Source organism: Dermacentor andersoni, chromosome 1 (assembly GCF_023375885.2).
Source record: "Dermacentor andersoni chromosome 1, qqDerAnde1_hic_scaffold, whole genome shotgun sequence".
NCBI lineage: Eukaryota > Metazoa > Arthropoda > Arachnida > Ixodida > Ixodidae > Dermacentor > Dermacentor andersoni.
The window spans coordinates 71,361,515-71,378,451 of NC_092814.1; the positions used below are offsets into that span (position 1 = coordinate 71,361,515).

Sequence of the window (16,937 nt, forward strand, 5' to 3'; positions counted from 1 at the left end):
GGTGGTAAAAGAAAGAGGGGGGGAAGGTATAGGTTCCCCGGCATGCACGAAAAACAGCCCACCCATTAGTTTCGCCGAAAAGTTGATAGAGTTTGCTTTGGCAGCCTTATGCCGACTCGCACTACCGATGGAGCTCGTGCTCTAAGATGTCAGCGTCAAGATCATGTGCCATCTACGCCGTGGTAGAGTCGCCAATCATTTGTCGGTGCCTATAATCTGCCACAGCTATAATGTGTCTTCGCTTTGTTTGCCGACTCTTAGAGGCCAGACGGCATCGACAGAAAGCTCGTAACCGAGACGGTGTCACTTAAATATCATTCTGTCACTGTTCAAAAGAACGTGTACACTGTCGATTGCCGCATGTTAAACATCAGTGCCAGAGAGCACGCGTGTCGCGTCACCGACATTATTTTGAAAAATAGTAACACTACCTCCGTCGTTTTGCAATAAGTAGCGAATATCTTTTTATCTGGCTACCAGCCGCTCGATTTTCAATATAATGAAATAAGTGCACATCCCTTTATGTCATTAACGCATGTTGTTAGGCGAGCTTGTCGTACATCGCTAAGCAAGGTGCTGCGCAATACAAACATGGACGAGAAGAGCACAATGACGCGCGCCCATCCTGGTGCTCTTCTCGTCCATGTTTGTATTGCGCTGTCCCTTGCTTAGCGACCCTTTCATATCTTTGTTATTTCATTTTCACCATCTCACGGAGCCTCGATGCTTCTCGCTATATCACTGGCTCAATCTGGTACAAACCAAATACATTCCAATGTTGCCATATATTATGTTGTCCGTATCTCGGTTTGGTGATGCCTATCGTCTGTCCAAGAAAAGTTGTTAGCTTGTGGAGCATTTCTCTACTCGAGGGATACCAGCAGTGCCATCGGTGTATCGAGCACGTGCATAGTACTTTGAGTCGACGTAGATGGCTGGCTGTCTAACAGCACACGGATGACCTCCATTAATGAGTGCAGTATAGAAATATAACTTCATCATCTGCACAGAGGATGGTGCACTTCATTCGACAACTGGCCTATAGGCCAGTTGTCGAATGAAGTTCGCATATATGCGAACGACTAGAACGCTACTGCCTGATTTATTCCCTTGCGGCTGTGTTGCACACGCTCTTAAGGTGCACATTTTTCTCTTCCTTCACCTTTCTCCCGTCTGTTTTACTCTTCCCGAATGCAGGGTAGCAAACAACATATTTCCGTCTGGTTAACCTGCCTGCCTGTCACTTTATTCTGTCTGTCCAGCCCGTGATATTCCGCTATCAGATGGTATGTTTAACGGATTCCACCTTTATTTTATCATTACGTTAAAAAAGGTGCGTGTGTGTGTGGAAGGCATGGGGTGGGGGTTCTCTGTGCCTTTTCTATCTGTGCCCGCGTTCTACGTCCGTACCGTCTCGGCAACCAGATTCTCCTCTGGCTGATCACCTTGACTTTGCTCCGCCTTGTTCCCTCTCCAGGCACAAGGGCACTGCCTCACTTAAGAATATGTAACGCAACGCGATCCCCCAGCCTTGAACCGAGCTCCACTCTACCCTCGGCTTTATCACCACCCCCTTCTCGCATCTTGCTTTTGGAGGCTCAGCGCGTGCTTAGCCAAAGCAGTCCCTGTTCAATTTCACAGCGCGCGCACGGCCAGGGCCGACGGCGGAAAGAAAATCGGCGACCAAAATAAAGCGGCGTGAAATGTTTGTGTTTGGCCCGGCGCTTCCTCTATTTCTGCCCGGAGAACCTTCTTTTCTTCAGCCCCCACCGTCCAAAATTAGCGCTGCGGCGAGACGGGACTATATTTAATGCCTTGTATCGGTGCGGGTCCTCCTGAGCTTCGATGTGCGCCTGCGCGTTTTACAGCGTCGCGCGGGCCAACGACGCGCCGCCACGCTGACAGCCGCGGGCGCACTGCTTTCTCTCTCCGGACGCGATCGCGTGATTTACAAAGGCGCGCTTGCACAAGGTGCGCGCACACCATCTCGGACGCTTGTTTTCGCTGCAAGAACAGTGCTTTCGCTCTATTTGTCTGCCCAGCTCACAAGCTGCGCGCGCGAGCCGTGCGCTCTGAAGACTGGGGCCTGTCGATTTCTCCCTGTTCTGGGAATAGCAGTGCTGCTTCCAGTTCTTTATTTTTTTATTTAATTTCATCGCTTTTTCCGCTGCATACTGTGCACGTCAGCCTATCAGAGCACCGCTTGTTTGGAGGAGGAGCTTTGAGGGTGGCAAAGAAACGAGTAAGGTTCTGAGCGAGAATGACGTGCCTCCCCGAGCTGTGCGCACCGAAACCACAGTCAAACAAGCTCGTGTGTGTTCGCGTGCGCTCGTGTGTTTTCTTTCAGGCGCTCGTTTCTACGCGAATCTCCCTCTCCGAGCCGTTTTGCCAGCTATGCGTCTTCGAAGTAGACGTGACATCCTGCGGTGGAGCCTAGTATTCTTCTTTCTTTTCCTTTTTTTTTTTTTTTTTTGATGCCAGCTGCAACAAATACTTCCTCGGCGCCGGATATTACGAAGGAAACATTAAGTAGCCATTCTTATGAAAAATAATCGGCTTACGACATTCGGGCTCTGGTTGGGCTGGACATCGATTCTGCATAGGGAGAGGAATAGCCATTGCGCAAATTAAAGATTTCGAGGCTTATTGTGGTCTGTTCGATGCCAAATCGCACATAACAGCAAACTGGCAACCATGGTTTGGATCGGTCTCAGTACTGAGAAAACAAGTTTGGCATGCCTTTATAGAACGGGATTGTAACAACATGGTAGCAACATCGAAAACAATTATCATTCGATGTGCGCACCATTCGCGAAATAGCTTTCTCCTTCTTTCGTGTGTTTATCGCTACTTGTAGCAGCTGTCGATAATGAAATGTGCGGCACATTTGTTTTTGTTGCCTTTACTTAAATATGGGCGGAAATAGGCTCACAGCCTAGGCGACGCCAATTCTACAGTTTGGTTGTCAAATTTGTTTGTATTTATATCGACAAACTGCATCACGAATTGAGCGCTGTTGTTTTCAATGTTGTCTATGGGGTGACCTGAATCCCTTTAGTCGTCGCATACATATTCGCGCCAAAGCTGTTGACGTTGTTTCTTCTTTTATTTTTGTCTGTTCTTTGGTGTGCGCATTCTCTTACCGCGTCTAAATGCATCGCACTTCTTAACCACAGGTGTGTGTTGTTTTTGCCTTGTTTTGCAGATGAAGAGAATGAGAAATCGGTCATGGTGGTTCTCAACGGAGAAGAGTCGGAGCTTACCTTCATTGAACACGTACATCAAGACGAACTGGTAAGTGTTGGCTTGAAAACCTTAATTGGATGTGACCATGCAAAGCCTTTCGGGTGTAATCGTACGAAGCGTGTCCAATTTAGCAAGATACCATGTATTGTATCCAAGCAAACCAGTGGCACTTATACAAGTCAGTTCTGCTCGCGTCGAAATTACCTAGTATAAGTAGATCAACTTGAGACGAAAAGCCGTTGTTCATCCTAGGAATATGATGCCTCGCACGTCTTCGTTACCGTCTGTTACCCGGTACGTATGAAATGACAGACATACGACATGTAACGCACTGGTGTACGGAAAATTTTTATGGTTTCCTCCTAGAAGTCATACTGCTGTATATGAAACTTCATTGACAAATACCACACTAACCAGAGTTTAAGAACCTGCAAACATTACGACAGCTTTTGAAGATGAAATTGTTATGTTAAAAGGGTTTATATAATCAGCATTTGTCTTGTGGTTCGTTTAGTAACGTTAGACCTCAGACGTCAATACTTCTAGAAGCGAAGAAATTTATTATACATAGCTGCCAAATGAAGCTGCACTCTTTCCCAATAATAAAAAAAAAAGTGATAAAGAACACTGGCTATCTGAAATGAGACACACGTGAATGTGCGCTGTGTTCGCAACTGAGAAAGAAAGAACCGGGAAGTGACTTATTTCACAGGCAGTCACACGCTTGTCACCACCGGCCTGACACCTTGTACCATCTGGGCCTTCGCACAGATACTGGGATCTCATTCACAGAAACACGGTGACGGAATAAATGATGCAAGAGCAATGTTGAGGAGATTGTCGCGACCCGGGGGTTCTTGTAGTCGTGGCGACTGTAGGCGCATCGCGATCGCTCGTATTTCTCCGCAAAGAAACGGGCAGACTGGAGAGGGCACCCACCCACTACTCTCGATTTGGTTTTGTTTTCTCGCTGGTCCTCTGTCGGCGTACTGCCTATATATTTATTTATTTATTTATTTATTTATTTATTTATTTATTTATTTATTATACATACTTTCAAGGCCCTAGGGCACTACAGAAAGGAATGGAAACAAAGTAAAAAAAAGAAGAAAGGAAAGAAAGCAAAATAAGCTGTCAATTATATAAGGAAAAAAATGTAAAGTGATAGCGTGGTAGATGCTGTCTTCAATGAAGATGCGTCTCCGATATGAACGACGGAAGCAGGAAGGTGGTTCCAGTGGAAACTTCGAGGGGTAAAAAAATAATCATGGTACCGGTTCGTTCGGCAGGATGGTACGGCAATTTTATATCTGTGGTCAGATTGCGATGAAGCGTAGAAAGATGGGGTGATAATTTGCTGGCTGGAGCACGTAGTTGGCATGATAAACCTTGTGGAATAGACAAAGGCGAGCACATCTGCGTCGTAATCAAAGTTCTGGGAGGTAAGAGAGAGAGAGTAAACTTTAATGAACACCAGCAGTTCTGTCGGCTGGGCCTAGGCCTCCCACGATGGGACGTCGAGGTCTTGCCTCTTCGCCGCTTCGTAGGCCTGCTGGGTCGCCCAGAGTTGGTCGTCGAGATGGGAGCTGCGCAGGGCGGCGTGCCATCTCGACGAGAGGGTCACGGGATTAAGCTTTTGGTATTGATCTTTGCACTCCCATAGCATGTGGGGGAGTGTTGCCGATTCAGTTTTACAGACCTTGCACGTCTGGCTCGGGTAGATGTCGGGGTATATAGTGTGATAGCGTGTGAGGGAGGGGTATGTATTCGTCTGTAGCAGGCGAAGGGTGGTTGCCTGTGCCCTGTTTAACTTGCGGTGAGGGGTAGGGAAGGTTCTTCTTGCGAGGTAAAATGACTTTACAAGGTCGTTGTATCTCGTAAGGCGGTCGCGCCCTGCGGGTGCACCTGCACCGTCTCCGGCACGGTTGACTAGTCCTCGTGCTACGGAGTGTGTAACCTCGTTGAGGTTGGTGAGGTGCGGGTGGACAACGCCGGCGTGTGCTGGGATCCAGACGAGGGTGATTTGATTTTCAGGCGAATGCGGGGCTTGTCGTAAGATACGGAGTGATTGATGAGAAATACGACCTTTGATGTAGTTGTTGACTGCTGCGCGAGAATCGCTCAGTATGGTGCGACAGGATGGGTCAAGAGTGGCCAGGGCAATGGCCACTTCCTCGGCCGTCTCGGCATTTTTTGTAATGATGCTGGCAGCATGTCGGAGCAAGCCGCCTGCTGTGGTAACCGCCGCAAAGCGCCGTCCATCTCGGTACTCAGCTGCGTCGACGAAGGTGACGCCCGCTGTGTTGGCGTAAGCTTTGATGAGGGAAGTAGCTCGTGCCTTCCTGCGTTCTTTGTTGTAGTCTGGGTGCATGTTTTTCGGAATAGGGTCGGCGTGTATCCATTGCTGAATTTCGCGTGGTATTGGGTGTTTGTCTCCATGTTGACGTTGGTAGGTGATATTAAGCTTGTTTAGAATGCTGCGGCCCGTTTCCGTGAGAGTAAGCCGCTCTAGTTGAGATCGACGTTGGGCCTCGATTAACTCGTCTAGCGTGTTGTGGATACCTAATTGTAGTAGAAGATCCGTGCTGGTGGGGTTGGGTAGTCCTAAGGCCTGCTTATAGGCTCCTCTAATGATGATGTCCAGTTTAGTCTTTTCAGCTTTGTACCAGTTGAGAAAGGGCGCAACATAAGTAATGTGACAGACGATAAAAGATTGGACAAGGCGGATGAGGCTGTCTTCCTTCATACCCCCTCGCCGGTTGGTCACTCGTTTCAGCAGTCTGGATGTATTGGCGGTCTGTCGAAGGATCTTTGAGACAGCCGTAGAGTTAGCTCCGTTGGCTTCTATGGTCATACCAAGAACGCGGATGCAAGGGACCACGGGTATAGGTCTGCCATCCCTCAGGTTGAGCTCTATTTCCTCGTATTGGCGTTTAGTCGTGGAGCCCCGCGGAGGGCGTCCACGGAGTGTGGGGCGGTATAGGAGAAGCTCCGACTTTTCAGGGGAACAGCGGAGTCCCGTGTCTTCAAGATAATTTTCTACGACGTAAATGGCGTCTTGTAGGGCAGTTTCGATTTGGCCGTCACTGCCCTTTGCAGCCCAGATTGTAATATCATCGGCGTATATGGTGTGTTCAATGCCGTCGAGTTTTTGTAGTTCTTGTGCTAATCCGAGCGTAACCAGATTAAACAGTATTGGGGAAATGACAGAGCCTTGCGGTGTGCCCGTGCTGCCGAGGGAGAGTTCCTCTGATCGAATGTCTCCGACCGACAGGAAGGCCTTCCGATTGGATAGAAAGTCCCTTACATAGTTATAAGTGCGTTCTCCAAGGTTGAGCAAGGAGATGCGTTCGAGGATGGTGGAGTGCCTTATGTTATCGAAGGCGCGCTCGAGGTCGAGGCCCAAGATCGCCTTCGTGTGACGGGATTTGCCATCTAGGATTTGATGCTGAAGTTGGAGCATAGCGTCTTGGGTGGAAAGATGCTGTCTAAAGCCAATTATCGAGTGGGGATAAGCACATGTGTCTTCGAGGTGAGTGTTTACACGGGTTAGGAGTGCGTGCTCCATGACTTTGCCTACACATGAAGTTGGCGATATGGGCCGGAGATTGGCGAGGCTAGATGGCTTACCGGGTTTCTGGGATGGTTTACTGGGAGGTAAGGGATTTTTTTTATACGTGTTACATTGGAATGGCGGGGAACAGTTAGAGAAAATAAACTGAGATGCTGGATTTCGAATCGTTTCAAGGGCAATGGTTAGCGATGCCTTGATCGTTATCCCAAATGAGAAATACGTATTCTAGTTCTGAGCGAACTAGGGTTTTGCAGAGTGTCAGTCTTACAGAAGTAGAAACAGTAGTAAAATATATGACTGCGTTAATAACGACGCGGAGAAATATTGTTCACAATTCTTGCCGAAGAAGTTGTGAGTCTTTCTTTAGGTTTATAGAGTACGCTCTATATCACTTGGTATAAATCGCGTACGTGTGGATGGTCCCGTATTGTGGTCACATGATCAGATTTCACTGTTACTCAGACTATCTAGGGAGCTTCCCCTCTCTACGTGCGGAGAAATAAAACTTTCCTAGAGTAAAGCGCTGGCATTGATGAGCTGAGTACAACTTTCGGTGATCGAAAAGAACACAGATGCAAATAATATTGAGCTGTATGCGCTTTCTGGACGACTTCTTGAAATAAAGTGGCACACGCTGTACGATTTGTCCGTTTACACAATAAAGTTCTACTAGCGATTCCCCAAACCTTCACAGGGATTGAACTTCAAGTATGCCTTGATCAAGTGGGTCCAATTTCTCCTTGCAGGTGATTTTCATTGACATGTGGGCGCAATTATGGAGACTAACCCAAACGGGTGCTTTCAGTATATCGACAGAATTCTAGCGACGAACTGTGCTGAATACTGAGGTCAGGCGCAGGTTTAAGGTAACACAATTGAAATCTTTCTCACGCCGAGGTCGTTTCATTTCAAAGAAACTGCTGCAATGCAGTTGTGATTCAAGACTGTCTGTTGTCAAAGGCGCAGGCATTCTGTGCCGTTTCACGAACAGCTAGGTCACATTGTGCGCCTCGGGAGGGACGTGACCTGTTCAGATATAATATGGTAAAAGAGGTGCGCGGAGCTCTGTACTGGCGCGCCGTAATTGATAGCCGCATATCAGCCCGGCCTGCTGAAGGAAAACACGATACGTGTAGCACGGCTGCCCCACGCATCGATAAACTGAGCATGGGGCATCGAGGCGAGCCTCGTGGGTGCTATTAAGTGGATTGTGTCGCAGTTTTATACGCTCAAGCATTCGTACGTTGGACGAATTATAAAGTATTGTTGGCCTTGAAGGACAACATCACACAACACTATTACCATTTAAGCATGAAAAAGGCTAAAATTAATCAGTGATCACTGCGATTATTCCCGTAAGCTGGGTCCGCCTGTCCATCAAACAGTGGCAAGAGCACGATTTTGCGTGCTGCTTTTTATTCTGGCGATGTTCCAAAGTAGCCTTGGGGTGGGAATGCGATACTGCAGGATAAAGACAGTGCTGTCGCCTTGCATGTTGTAGTATTCCCCTACCGGGAGCGCCGTATATATCTGAATAGTTATAAATAAGAGTATTTCGTTTATCGGGTGATAACTCAACTATAAGCTGCGTTCGCTGCGTGCAGCATTCGCTAATAGAGGTTTTCGTGTGCCCTTCCGCCAAACCTTGCATGCTGAGAGCGTGTGACTGTGGGGTCTTGGAAAGCATATGACCACCCCATTCTCTTGCGTGCAGTTGCAGCACGCGAGAAACCCGTGCCAGGCCTTAAGAAGTCCACCGACGGGTTTCAACCCGGCGGCCATGTATCGTCCGGATGCCTACCTTGTCGTTTACAACATCTGCAGTCGAAGCAGCTTCAAGATCGCCAAGGAGTATCTGTCTCTGATACACCGCTGGGACAACGTGGATCACAAGGCCGTCATTATGGTGGGCCACAAGACGGACCTCGTTCGTAGTCGCGCTGTGACCACTGACGGTAAGGAGCACCTTCGCTTGCAAGTTTTAGCCCAATGTTCGTTTTTGTGCTTGCGCAGCCATCATAATTTCTCGGTCATCTGCACGCTAGACGTCATCACTTCAGTTGCAGGTCATTCAGAGCACAGTCGCCACAGCTATGTTACTGTCGCAGTCGTAACGGAATGGGGACAAACAGAACTGTCAAAATTGCACCTTCGGTCTCGTGCGTTTGGCTTCAAAGGAAATATCTACACCTATCCTTTTAAGGGACGTCTGACTGACCGCGTACTTACCTCGCAGATTGCTTCTGTCATGGTTGACACTTGATCGCCTCATAGGAGCATATGTTCGAGAGCATTTCGAAAAGAATAAACCTAGTGACCTTTATGAAAAACAGGGAGATGGGGAGGGGGAGAAAGAAAGACAGCAAAAAGAGATAAGCACAAATCATCAACGACGATAGTCAATGTTTGCAAGCGAATAGCCGAATGCTTTTAGAAAGCTATTCGTTTTATTCATGGGATAACACGCTTTAGAGGTGTATACGTTTGTTGCAGCGAGAACGTTCAGGTAGCGTTTGTTGTTTCATAGCGTAATTCCGTAGAGAACAGAACCGTTACGCGGTGCACCTGGGTGCCGGGGCCCTCTTGTGCAGCCGCCACAGGGGGGGAAGACGGCAGGAGAGGAGGAGGGCAATTTTTTTCTCGTGCGCTCCACCACAGCATCAAACACCCCATGCACCCTAGAATCTCTCTCGACATCGCAGAGCTCGTGCCGAGACACCCGGCTCTTCTCGCCGATATCGCACAGGCATGCTTATAACGGAGCCAAGGTCTATACGTTCGCATGTCCCCATTTCATATCTTCAAAGCCTATGGAATAGCCCTGGACTGATATTTGAGTAAACGTTTATTTTACCATTTCAAATGCCACGTCTAGAACTCGTGAGTTTGTGTGAACTGTCTTCGCATCTAAGATATTAATCTGATATATTTACTGCTGACGACGAAAGGCGCCCTGCAACTCGGTTGCTCGAGAGCTCGCGCCTCTTGTATCGGCAGCGAATTTCCTACAAAGAAAACGGGAGGAATCGTCAAAGAAAGATATTCGCTTTAAAATACACAAGAAAGGTAGTTACAGTATGACTTGATACCTACTTCTTGACAATGGGACGAGCTGTTAGCGGCTTGCTGGCAGTGTCCAGGGAAGCTAGCTGGCACAATCAAACAAACAAAGGGGTGCTGAATACGATCCGTCGTTCTCTTCGATTGAAAAGTCAAATCCATTGCTACGGAATATTGTTCACCGTGCAACGTGACACTTCCACACACCAAAGACGCTCATCCTACACTTTCACGCGCTGTCTTTCTCTTGGCACCTCGGCAGAATGAGAAAAACGAAGAAACATACACATACACCGTAAACCGATTTACACCCTTAAAAATGCTTTCTGTCCATAGCTCACACCCTTACACCCGTAAGGGTATAGAGCTTAAGACCAATTTAAGTATCCTTAAAGGTGTAAATTGGTTTACAGTGTTTTATAGTCGCTTCCACTCATTAACAGTCTAACTGCACTCCTCAAGTTCATGGTTGGACCGACGCTGCGAATGCGGAGTAAATTTTCAAATGGATCTCCTTCCCTGCTTTCTATTGCTTCTGTGCATAACCAAGCAGCTGGATTGCGACTGTCATGGCCAATAGCACATTAATCTTTCTTTTTACTCGTTCCTTAAATAAAAAAATACTCATTAATTCTCGAAGGCTTAATCTTGCGCACATTATGTCATGGTCGCGTCTCCGCGCTCTTATGTCTCCCTTCCTTATTGTTTCGTGCGCAGCCATTGACCGGTCTTAAAGCTCAGCTGCAGCCAAAAAACGGCTGGATTACGGGCGAAATAATCAGATATAGATTGCGCTGGCTATTTTAGTTCCCTACATTTGAGCAACTTTGTTCGTGGAAAATAAAAGGCGCGCTCTGGAAGCGTGTAAAGTCGCCATCTCTTGCAGCAATCTGTAGAATAAAAGCTAAGGGGTGGGGGCCGAATATTCCAAGCTTCGTATACGAATCGAATATTACACATTAACTATTCGTATTCGTATCCGAAAAGACACTATATTCGGTATTTTCGCATATTCAAAATTAACCAAATATTTCGCAGCAACCGACTGTTAAAGCATTGCTGCGGTTATCTGTATGCTAAAAAAAGTAACGAAAATTGTCGGAAGTAAAACAACGACAAACGTTTGCGAAGGAATGCAGAAAAAAAAAAGGATAATGCAAGTTTTGTTTTTGGTTTCGCGGCGAAAGCCTACATAACAACCTGTGAGCTTTGCTTGTAGTCGGTCATTTAGTACTTTGACAGTCTAGTGGTCTAGTATTCTTATCTTTTAGGCTACCGCCAGTGATGTTTTCTAGCCTACTGGCCTCCTTACATATGTTTACGACGCACAATTCCTTGAGCAGCTTTCTTTTTTGGTTTTGTCTACAACCTCTGATTGTTTTTCGCAAACCATTTATTTAGTGTGTTTTTTTTTTTAAGTTTCCGTTCTATAGAGCGGTCATTAATTCATGGAAAGCTTGTTTGCAACCAGACTATGAAGGTGTTAAGAGGCTGTTTGTGTAGTTTCTAAATGACAAGAAGTGATCTTGTATTTAAAACTTATCCTTTGCTCCTGATAGCTGACTTTTTTGAACCATTCAATACTAGCGTGGTGGCTACGATTATGCAGAAATTAATATTATTGCTTCAAATACGTATATGCGTCTACATTTGACTATTCAGTAGTCCATTCGATATTGAATGCTTGCTGTTCGAATCGTATTAGAAAAATTTAGTATCCGCCCAGCGCTCGGCTACAACTACAATGCTCTCTTCGATTGTTGGGTGGAGCACCTGCGGCAACCCGTCAATGCCAAGCAGCGCGGTATGTATGCATCAACAAGCGTATACGTGTCCACATTTCTACATAGGCTTGGTCAGCTGCCGTAGCGGTCTGAAGAGCTGCCATAAAACATCGCGCGACCCGCGGCTTGAAGGTCGGCACTGAATACGGGCATGTTTTTTCAGAGCGAATTCTAGTTCTGGATAACTCACCGGCGAGAAAAAAAAGAAAGCACGCGAGGAGCATGGACTCCGGCGCTGCCTCCGGCGAGTAGAAGGGCGCTATTTCATATGCATTCAGCAGTCGGCCCCTCATTATTGCACGTGCGTTTGTCTTTTTGGCGCTAGTTTCCATTGGACCTTCGCGCAGACATCGAACCGCGTGGTGAGAAGCTTAGCACAATACATAGAAGGGCCGGGGTCCAGGAAAACAGCCTGGCTGCGCAAGTGTCTTCGATTGTGCTCTTTTCCAGTTTTTCCTCCCCACTCGTCCTTGTGCCTTTATTTTTTCGCTTGGAGCTTGTTGTGTAGGCTCATGTCTAATTCGTCCCATGTTCATTTTTTATTTGCATCTGCATTTTACATTTCTCTATAAACTGGAAAGCTGCGGGCGTGGAGCGCAGAGAAATAAACGCTGGAACGCCGCAACCGTTGTTAACATTAGGAGGATAATAGAATGAAAAAAAAAAGGAGCCGAAATACTATTTCGCCCAAATTAGGCTTCTTGGCGTCCCTGTGTCCTTGCCCACAACTCGACAATTGCCATTACGAGCGGACACTTTCCTTTTTGCGTTCGCGAATAAAACAGCGTGCGCGCGCTTCAACCTTAGTTCCTTTTGATTGTTCACGCAGATGGACGCTACTTGGCCACCAACGAGCGGGTCAAGTTTATCGAGACGTCGACGTGCATCAACCACCAAGTGGACGAGCTCCTGGCCGGCCTGCTGCACCAAATTCGCCTCAAGAATCAGATCAGCTACAAGGAGAGCTGTAAGCGCGACTCGGTCCGAATGCGGGGCCGCAACTCCAGCTGCACGTCATCCTTCTCTGGGTGCAAGGCCAAGGTCTTCCTTAAGCGGTTCCTGCGGAAAGCCTGCTCGCGGTCGCGGTCCTGCGACGATCTCCACGTCCTCTGAGAGGGAGGCCTCCGACTTTCTCGGCTCTGGTTGTGCTCTCTTTCGCGGCTCAGCGGGCGGCGCCCCATCTCTCGCCGTGGCGCCTGTCGGAACGCGCGCGTGCACTAAGACGAAGACACGGCGACTGTGCTTCGCTGGCGCGATCGGTTCTCCCGACATAGAATTGGTGGGCGAGTGTCTGATTTTTTTTTTTTTCGTCACGGCTATTTACATTGCCAGGGACAACAGCAGGCTTAAGCGCGATGCAATCCGCGGGGGAGCTCGGATATTCCTGCCTTGTAAGAGCCAGTTGACGCGTTTGATGCAGAAGTGTAAGAGCAATCGATCCGCTTTCCCTACAGTAAGGGCTGGTCATTAAGTTCCCAGAAAGGCCAAGTGACCACTGGCCGACAGTCGGTGTACCACGTTCATAACTCGTTATCGAGTGCGGCGTGATAGCAGCACGTTCCCTTCTAAGACAATTATCTGCTAGTATCGACGCCCTTCTGCGTTTTAGGGCCCTGTGGTCCTGCAGTGGCGCGCGATAAGCGCTTTCTCCTTCTTTTCATTTTTTTTGCCGTAATTTTCTGCGCCTCCGATGCGCACTATTTCCGCCGCCGCGCTTGGAAGGGTGCTTTAAAGCGCCATGATATCGATTCGCATAACCAAATCCGGTCTCGATCGAAGGGATTCCGCCTCCTTACTTTTCTAGACGGTATCTCCACGCACCCCGGCGAACGTCGCTGTCTTTCACAAACGTGCCACTTTTATATCGAGAAATGCCGTGACAGGTTGAAACGCTCTGCTGAAGCAACGCGGAAAGAGCCAAACAAGTTTTCTCAGGGAGCTTTTGCAGGAGCGATATCTCTTCTGGTTGACTGAAGGTACAAAATTGAAGCTGTAAGGCCTGTCAGTATAAGAGAAAAGGACCACTTCTGTACTGTAAACAGATCGCCGCCTAGCAGTAGATTTTGCACGATATGGGATTGCTGTTGCGGGAACTTATTGAACGCCCTTCGTATAATCATTTGATTTCATTCCTCTCAGCGGAGCCATTTACGGGGTAGTCTGCCTTTGACAGCACATTTCACCTCGTTGATTACACATAGAAGGGGGATAAACATGCTGCCTTTTTTTTTTACTATTGTATGTACAATTGCTCGTTTTGAGTTCCTTCGTGAGGGAACAATATGCAGGCCCAAAGCACGAAAGTCGTGGTATCGCTTTGCGACCGGTTGTAGGGGAAGGGTAACCGACGGAGATAATCAAATCATCTTGATGCTCATTTTCCTGGCGTTGTACAGGGAGTCGTGCTTTCAAAAGCCACTCTTCTTTTTTGTACATTTCGCTTCCGTTGTTTACGTAGTACGATTCGCTGTGTTTCACTGTGTGCGCACAATGTTTCTACGTCGGTTCACTCGCATCGGTTCATGTGTTTCGAAACGCAGAAGTGAAAGCGACTGCTGGTCAGTGGTTTGTATGCACGAGTCCAACTGTCAACTTTATTTTATCTTTCTTTTGTTTCGCGCTCTATGCGCGTGTCATCTATATACCTTCCACACATTGTATTCGCCGTTGTATGAGACTGTCGTCACAAGTAGTTTGTTACAGTGCACCAGTGTATTCGACGTGATTTTCGATATTGGTGGTGTTTTTGACGTTGATGTCAATGCCTCTGTTGTCTTGTTGCTCATGAAACTTGAATAATGGTTGCTGTATCTTCAAACTAGCTCAAACTGTGACGTGAGGCGAAACAAAATGTAGTGCATGCGTTTTTTTCTTTCTTTCGGGACACATATGTTATGTCGTTGCCTGTTTCGCACTTTATTTTGTAAAAACAAGCATGCTATAATCATTTGGTTCTCTGTATAAATGCTACAAAGTTTTTTTGCTTTGAGCCTTTCTTGATTTTGTTTTTTCAATAAAAATATACACTTTAGGAATCATGTGTACCTTCCTTTTTTATTTTGTCGTCAGGCGTGTGAACGTAGGCAGCGAGTTCTTTCGTTGTGCGAGTACTTCTGCATTTCTACATGCGTACACATTATACTACACTCGGGATTTCTCGCAGCGTGCTCTTTTTTTCTTTTCTGTCGTAGCGCTCCCGCAACTGGTGGGAGTTGTTGTTTTCTACTACACCATGCAAAGCTTTTATTTATTTTTTAACTTGGAACACTTTAGCAAATTATTCTCCTCACTTTATATGCAGTTTATTATTCAACGCCTCTCTTCGCGGCGATGATCATTGGGTCCCGAATAGTTCCAGTGTCAGTAGCCTTGCTCTTTAACGTTCTTTAGAATCCTAATCAAGATCTTAAATCCCTCTTGACTTTCCCTTCGGGCACTGGAGCCTTTCCAAGCTTCAACGCATCTGCTTCCTTGGGATTAAATGCAGAGAGAAAAAAAATATATCACGAGCGGGGCACAGCTTATATCTTAAGCAACATTTTCGTTCGCGCAACCGGCAAACCACTGCAAGTACCTTCGTCATAAGTGATTACGAACCCTGGCTTTATGAACCTTGGCACTACTTAGCAAGGACGCTACAGGACGCAGTACTGCTCCGTGAACTGCTTCGCAAGATGTCATTGGAAGCGAGAGTGGTGAAAAATCTGGACCAAGTGCTGCATCCTATTCTTGTACGGTCGAGAAAAATAATTACGCCTTCTCTTAATGCTAGGTTGGCGGGTTCTACAAGCGTGGCTATCTCTACAGCGCACTTCAGTTTCTTGCAGTGCGGTTGCCAAAGCCACTTAAGAGCACGCTTTAGCTGTGGCCCAACTCTGATGTGGCCTATTCAAATACATGTAAAACGAAGAAACGCTTTTCTGAGATAACTCGCCGATTATAATAAAATTTGTCGCATTTTAGAGAAACAGATAAATTCTATTGACTGTTGGAAGCGGAGTTTTTATTTAAGGCCTGAATTTTCCAAAAGGAATTTTCAAAGATTGGTAAGTTCTAAAAAAAATAGAAGCAAGAAGTTTGTACATTCGTAGCTCTTCACCGATAACAAATATCGCAGTTCTGTAAAATGCATACGTTTTAGCAACCAAAGCGGTCAAATACGATATATCAATTTGTATCTTACGTTAGTTTGTTACATTGTTTGCGATGGTTTTGCAAAAGTGCTACCCACATATTAGGAGTATATTTGAGAGCTATGTATAATACACAAGTTCTGTCCGCTTTAGAAGTACCGTTACATGCAATTTACAGAAGTGTGACATCTTTTTTCGTTGCTGAGTTACAATGCTCTAAACATGATCGTCTAGTTTTCTGAAAATTCGGGATTTCCAACAATATTTATTTAAAAATTTACGGCCTGAATCGAAAATTCGCTGCCAACAATCACTAGATCTTGGCATTTCTTTTAATTGTAACAAATCGCATAAAAGTTTGTGTTGTGGTTACCGAGAAAAACGATTTCTCCTTTCCGATGTATTTAGACAGGGGCCCCCGAGCTAAAGCTTCCTCTTAAATGACCAAAGACATCGGTGTACGCAAGGTGAAAGAGTGGTCGACAGTTGCCATTTCTTTTCCCGGTTTCATAGTAATGCGCCAGTCAATGACAAACAGTGATCCCCAACGAAAAGCTTCGTGAATCTTCCTTCTTTCGAGTTATTTATTTCTATTTTCGGAGCGCACCTTTAGTGCCTTCGCGTTTCAGTGCAGCCATGCCACGATTATGTCGATTGAAGAATGACCATACGAATGGAAGAACAGCCTTCGAGACTGGGCGGCGTGCAAATGTGCAAATGGCACACGGATCTCGAAATCGTGATGGCAGCCAGGAGTTTCATGCAAGGAACACCAGGGGAAGATCTGGCGGTAGTGCCTCCGCTATTCGACAGTTATGGATGTTGAGCACGGGAATCATGGCTAGTACATGGCATTGTCAAACTTTCGTCCTTCGAATGTCCTCGCAGCGTTTCTTAGTCTAAACCATATAAAAATGCTATCTTGTCGTCAAAATCAAAAATTCAACTTGTGGCCGTGATTAGAGTTATTTATTCCGTCTGAGTGTTACGGTTTATTCCGGGGAGTGTTACGGTCCGGCTACTGACTAGATTTAGTGACCGATGTACACCAAACGGCCGTGTCCTTATTTTATGCATATCTGGGAGCAGAGCAAACGGAACAAACGACGAGTTTCAATTTGCGTACAGCCTGCTATTGAT

General features: G+C 46.6%; 1 protein-coding gene across 1 annotated transcript in view; it reads left to right on the forward strand.

The window, feature by feature from the left end:
* Nucleotides 1-14,699, forward strand: part of LOC126543094 (uncharacterized) — a 78,033-nt gene extending 63,334 nt beyond the window's left edge. Inside the window, exons 2-4 of the mRNA XM_050190236.3 lie at nucleotides 3,206-3,294; nucleotides 8,535-8,775; nucleotides 12,494-14,699. Of these exons, the coding sequence (XP_050046193.1) occupies nucleotides 3,206-3,294; nucleotides 8,535-8,775; nucleotides 12,494-12,777 (614 nt within the window). The 3' untranslated portion in view covers nucleotides 12,778-14,699. The remainder of the gene's footprint in view (nucleotides 1-3,205; nucleotides 3,295-8,534; nucleotides 8,776-12,493) is intronic.
* Nucleotides 14,700-16,937: the final 2,238 nt, after the last annotated feature.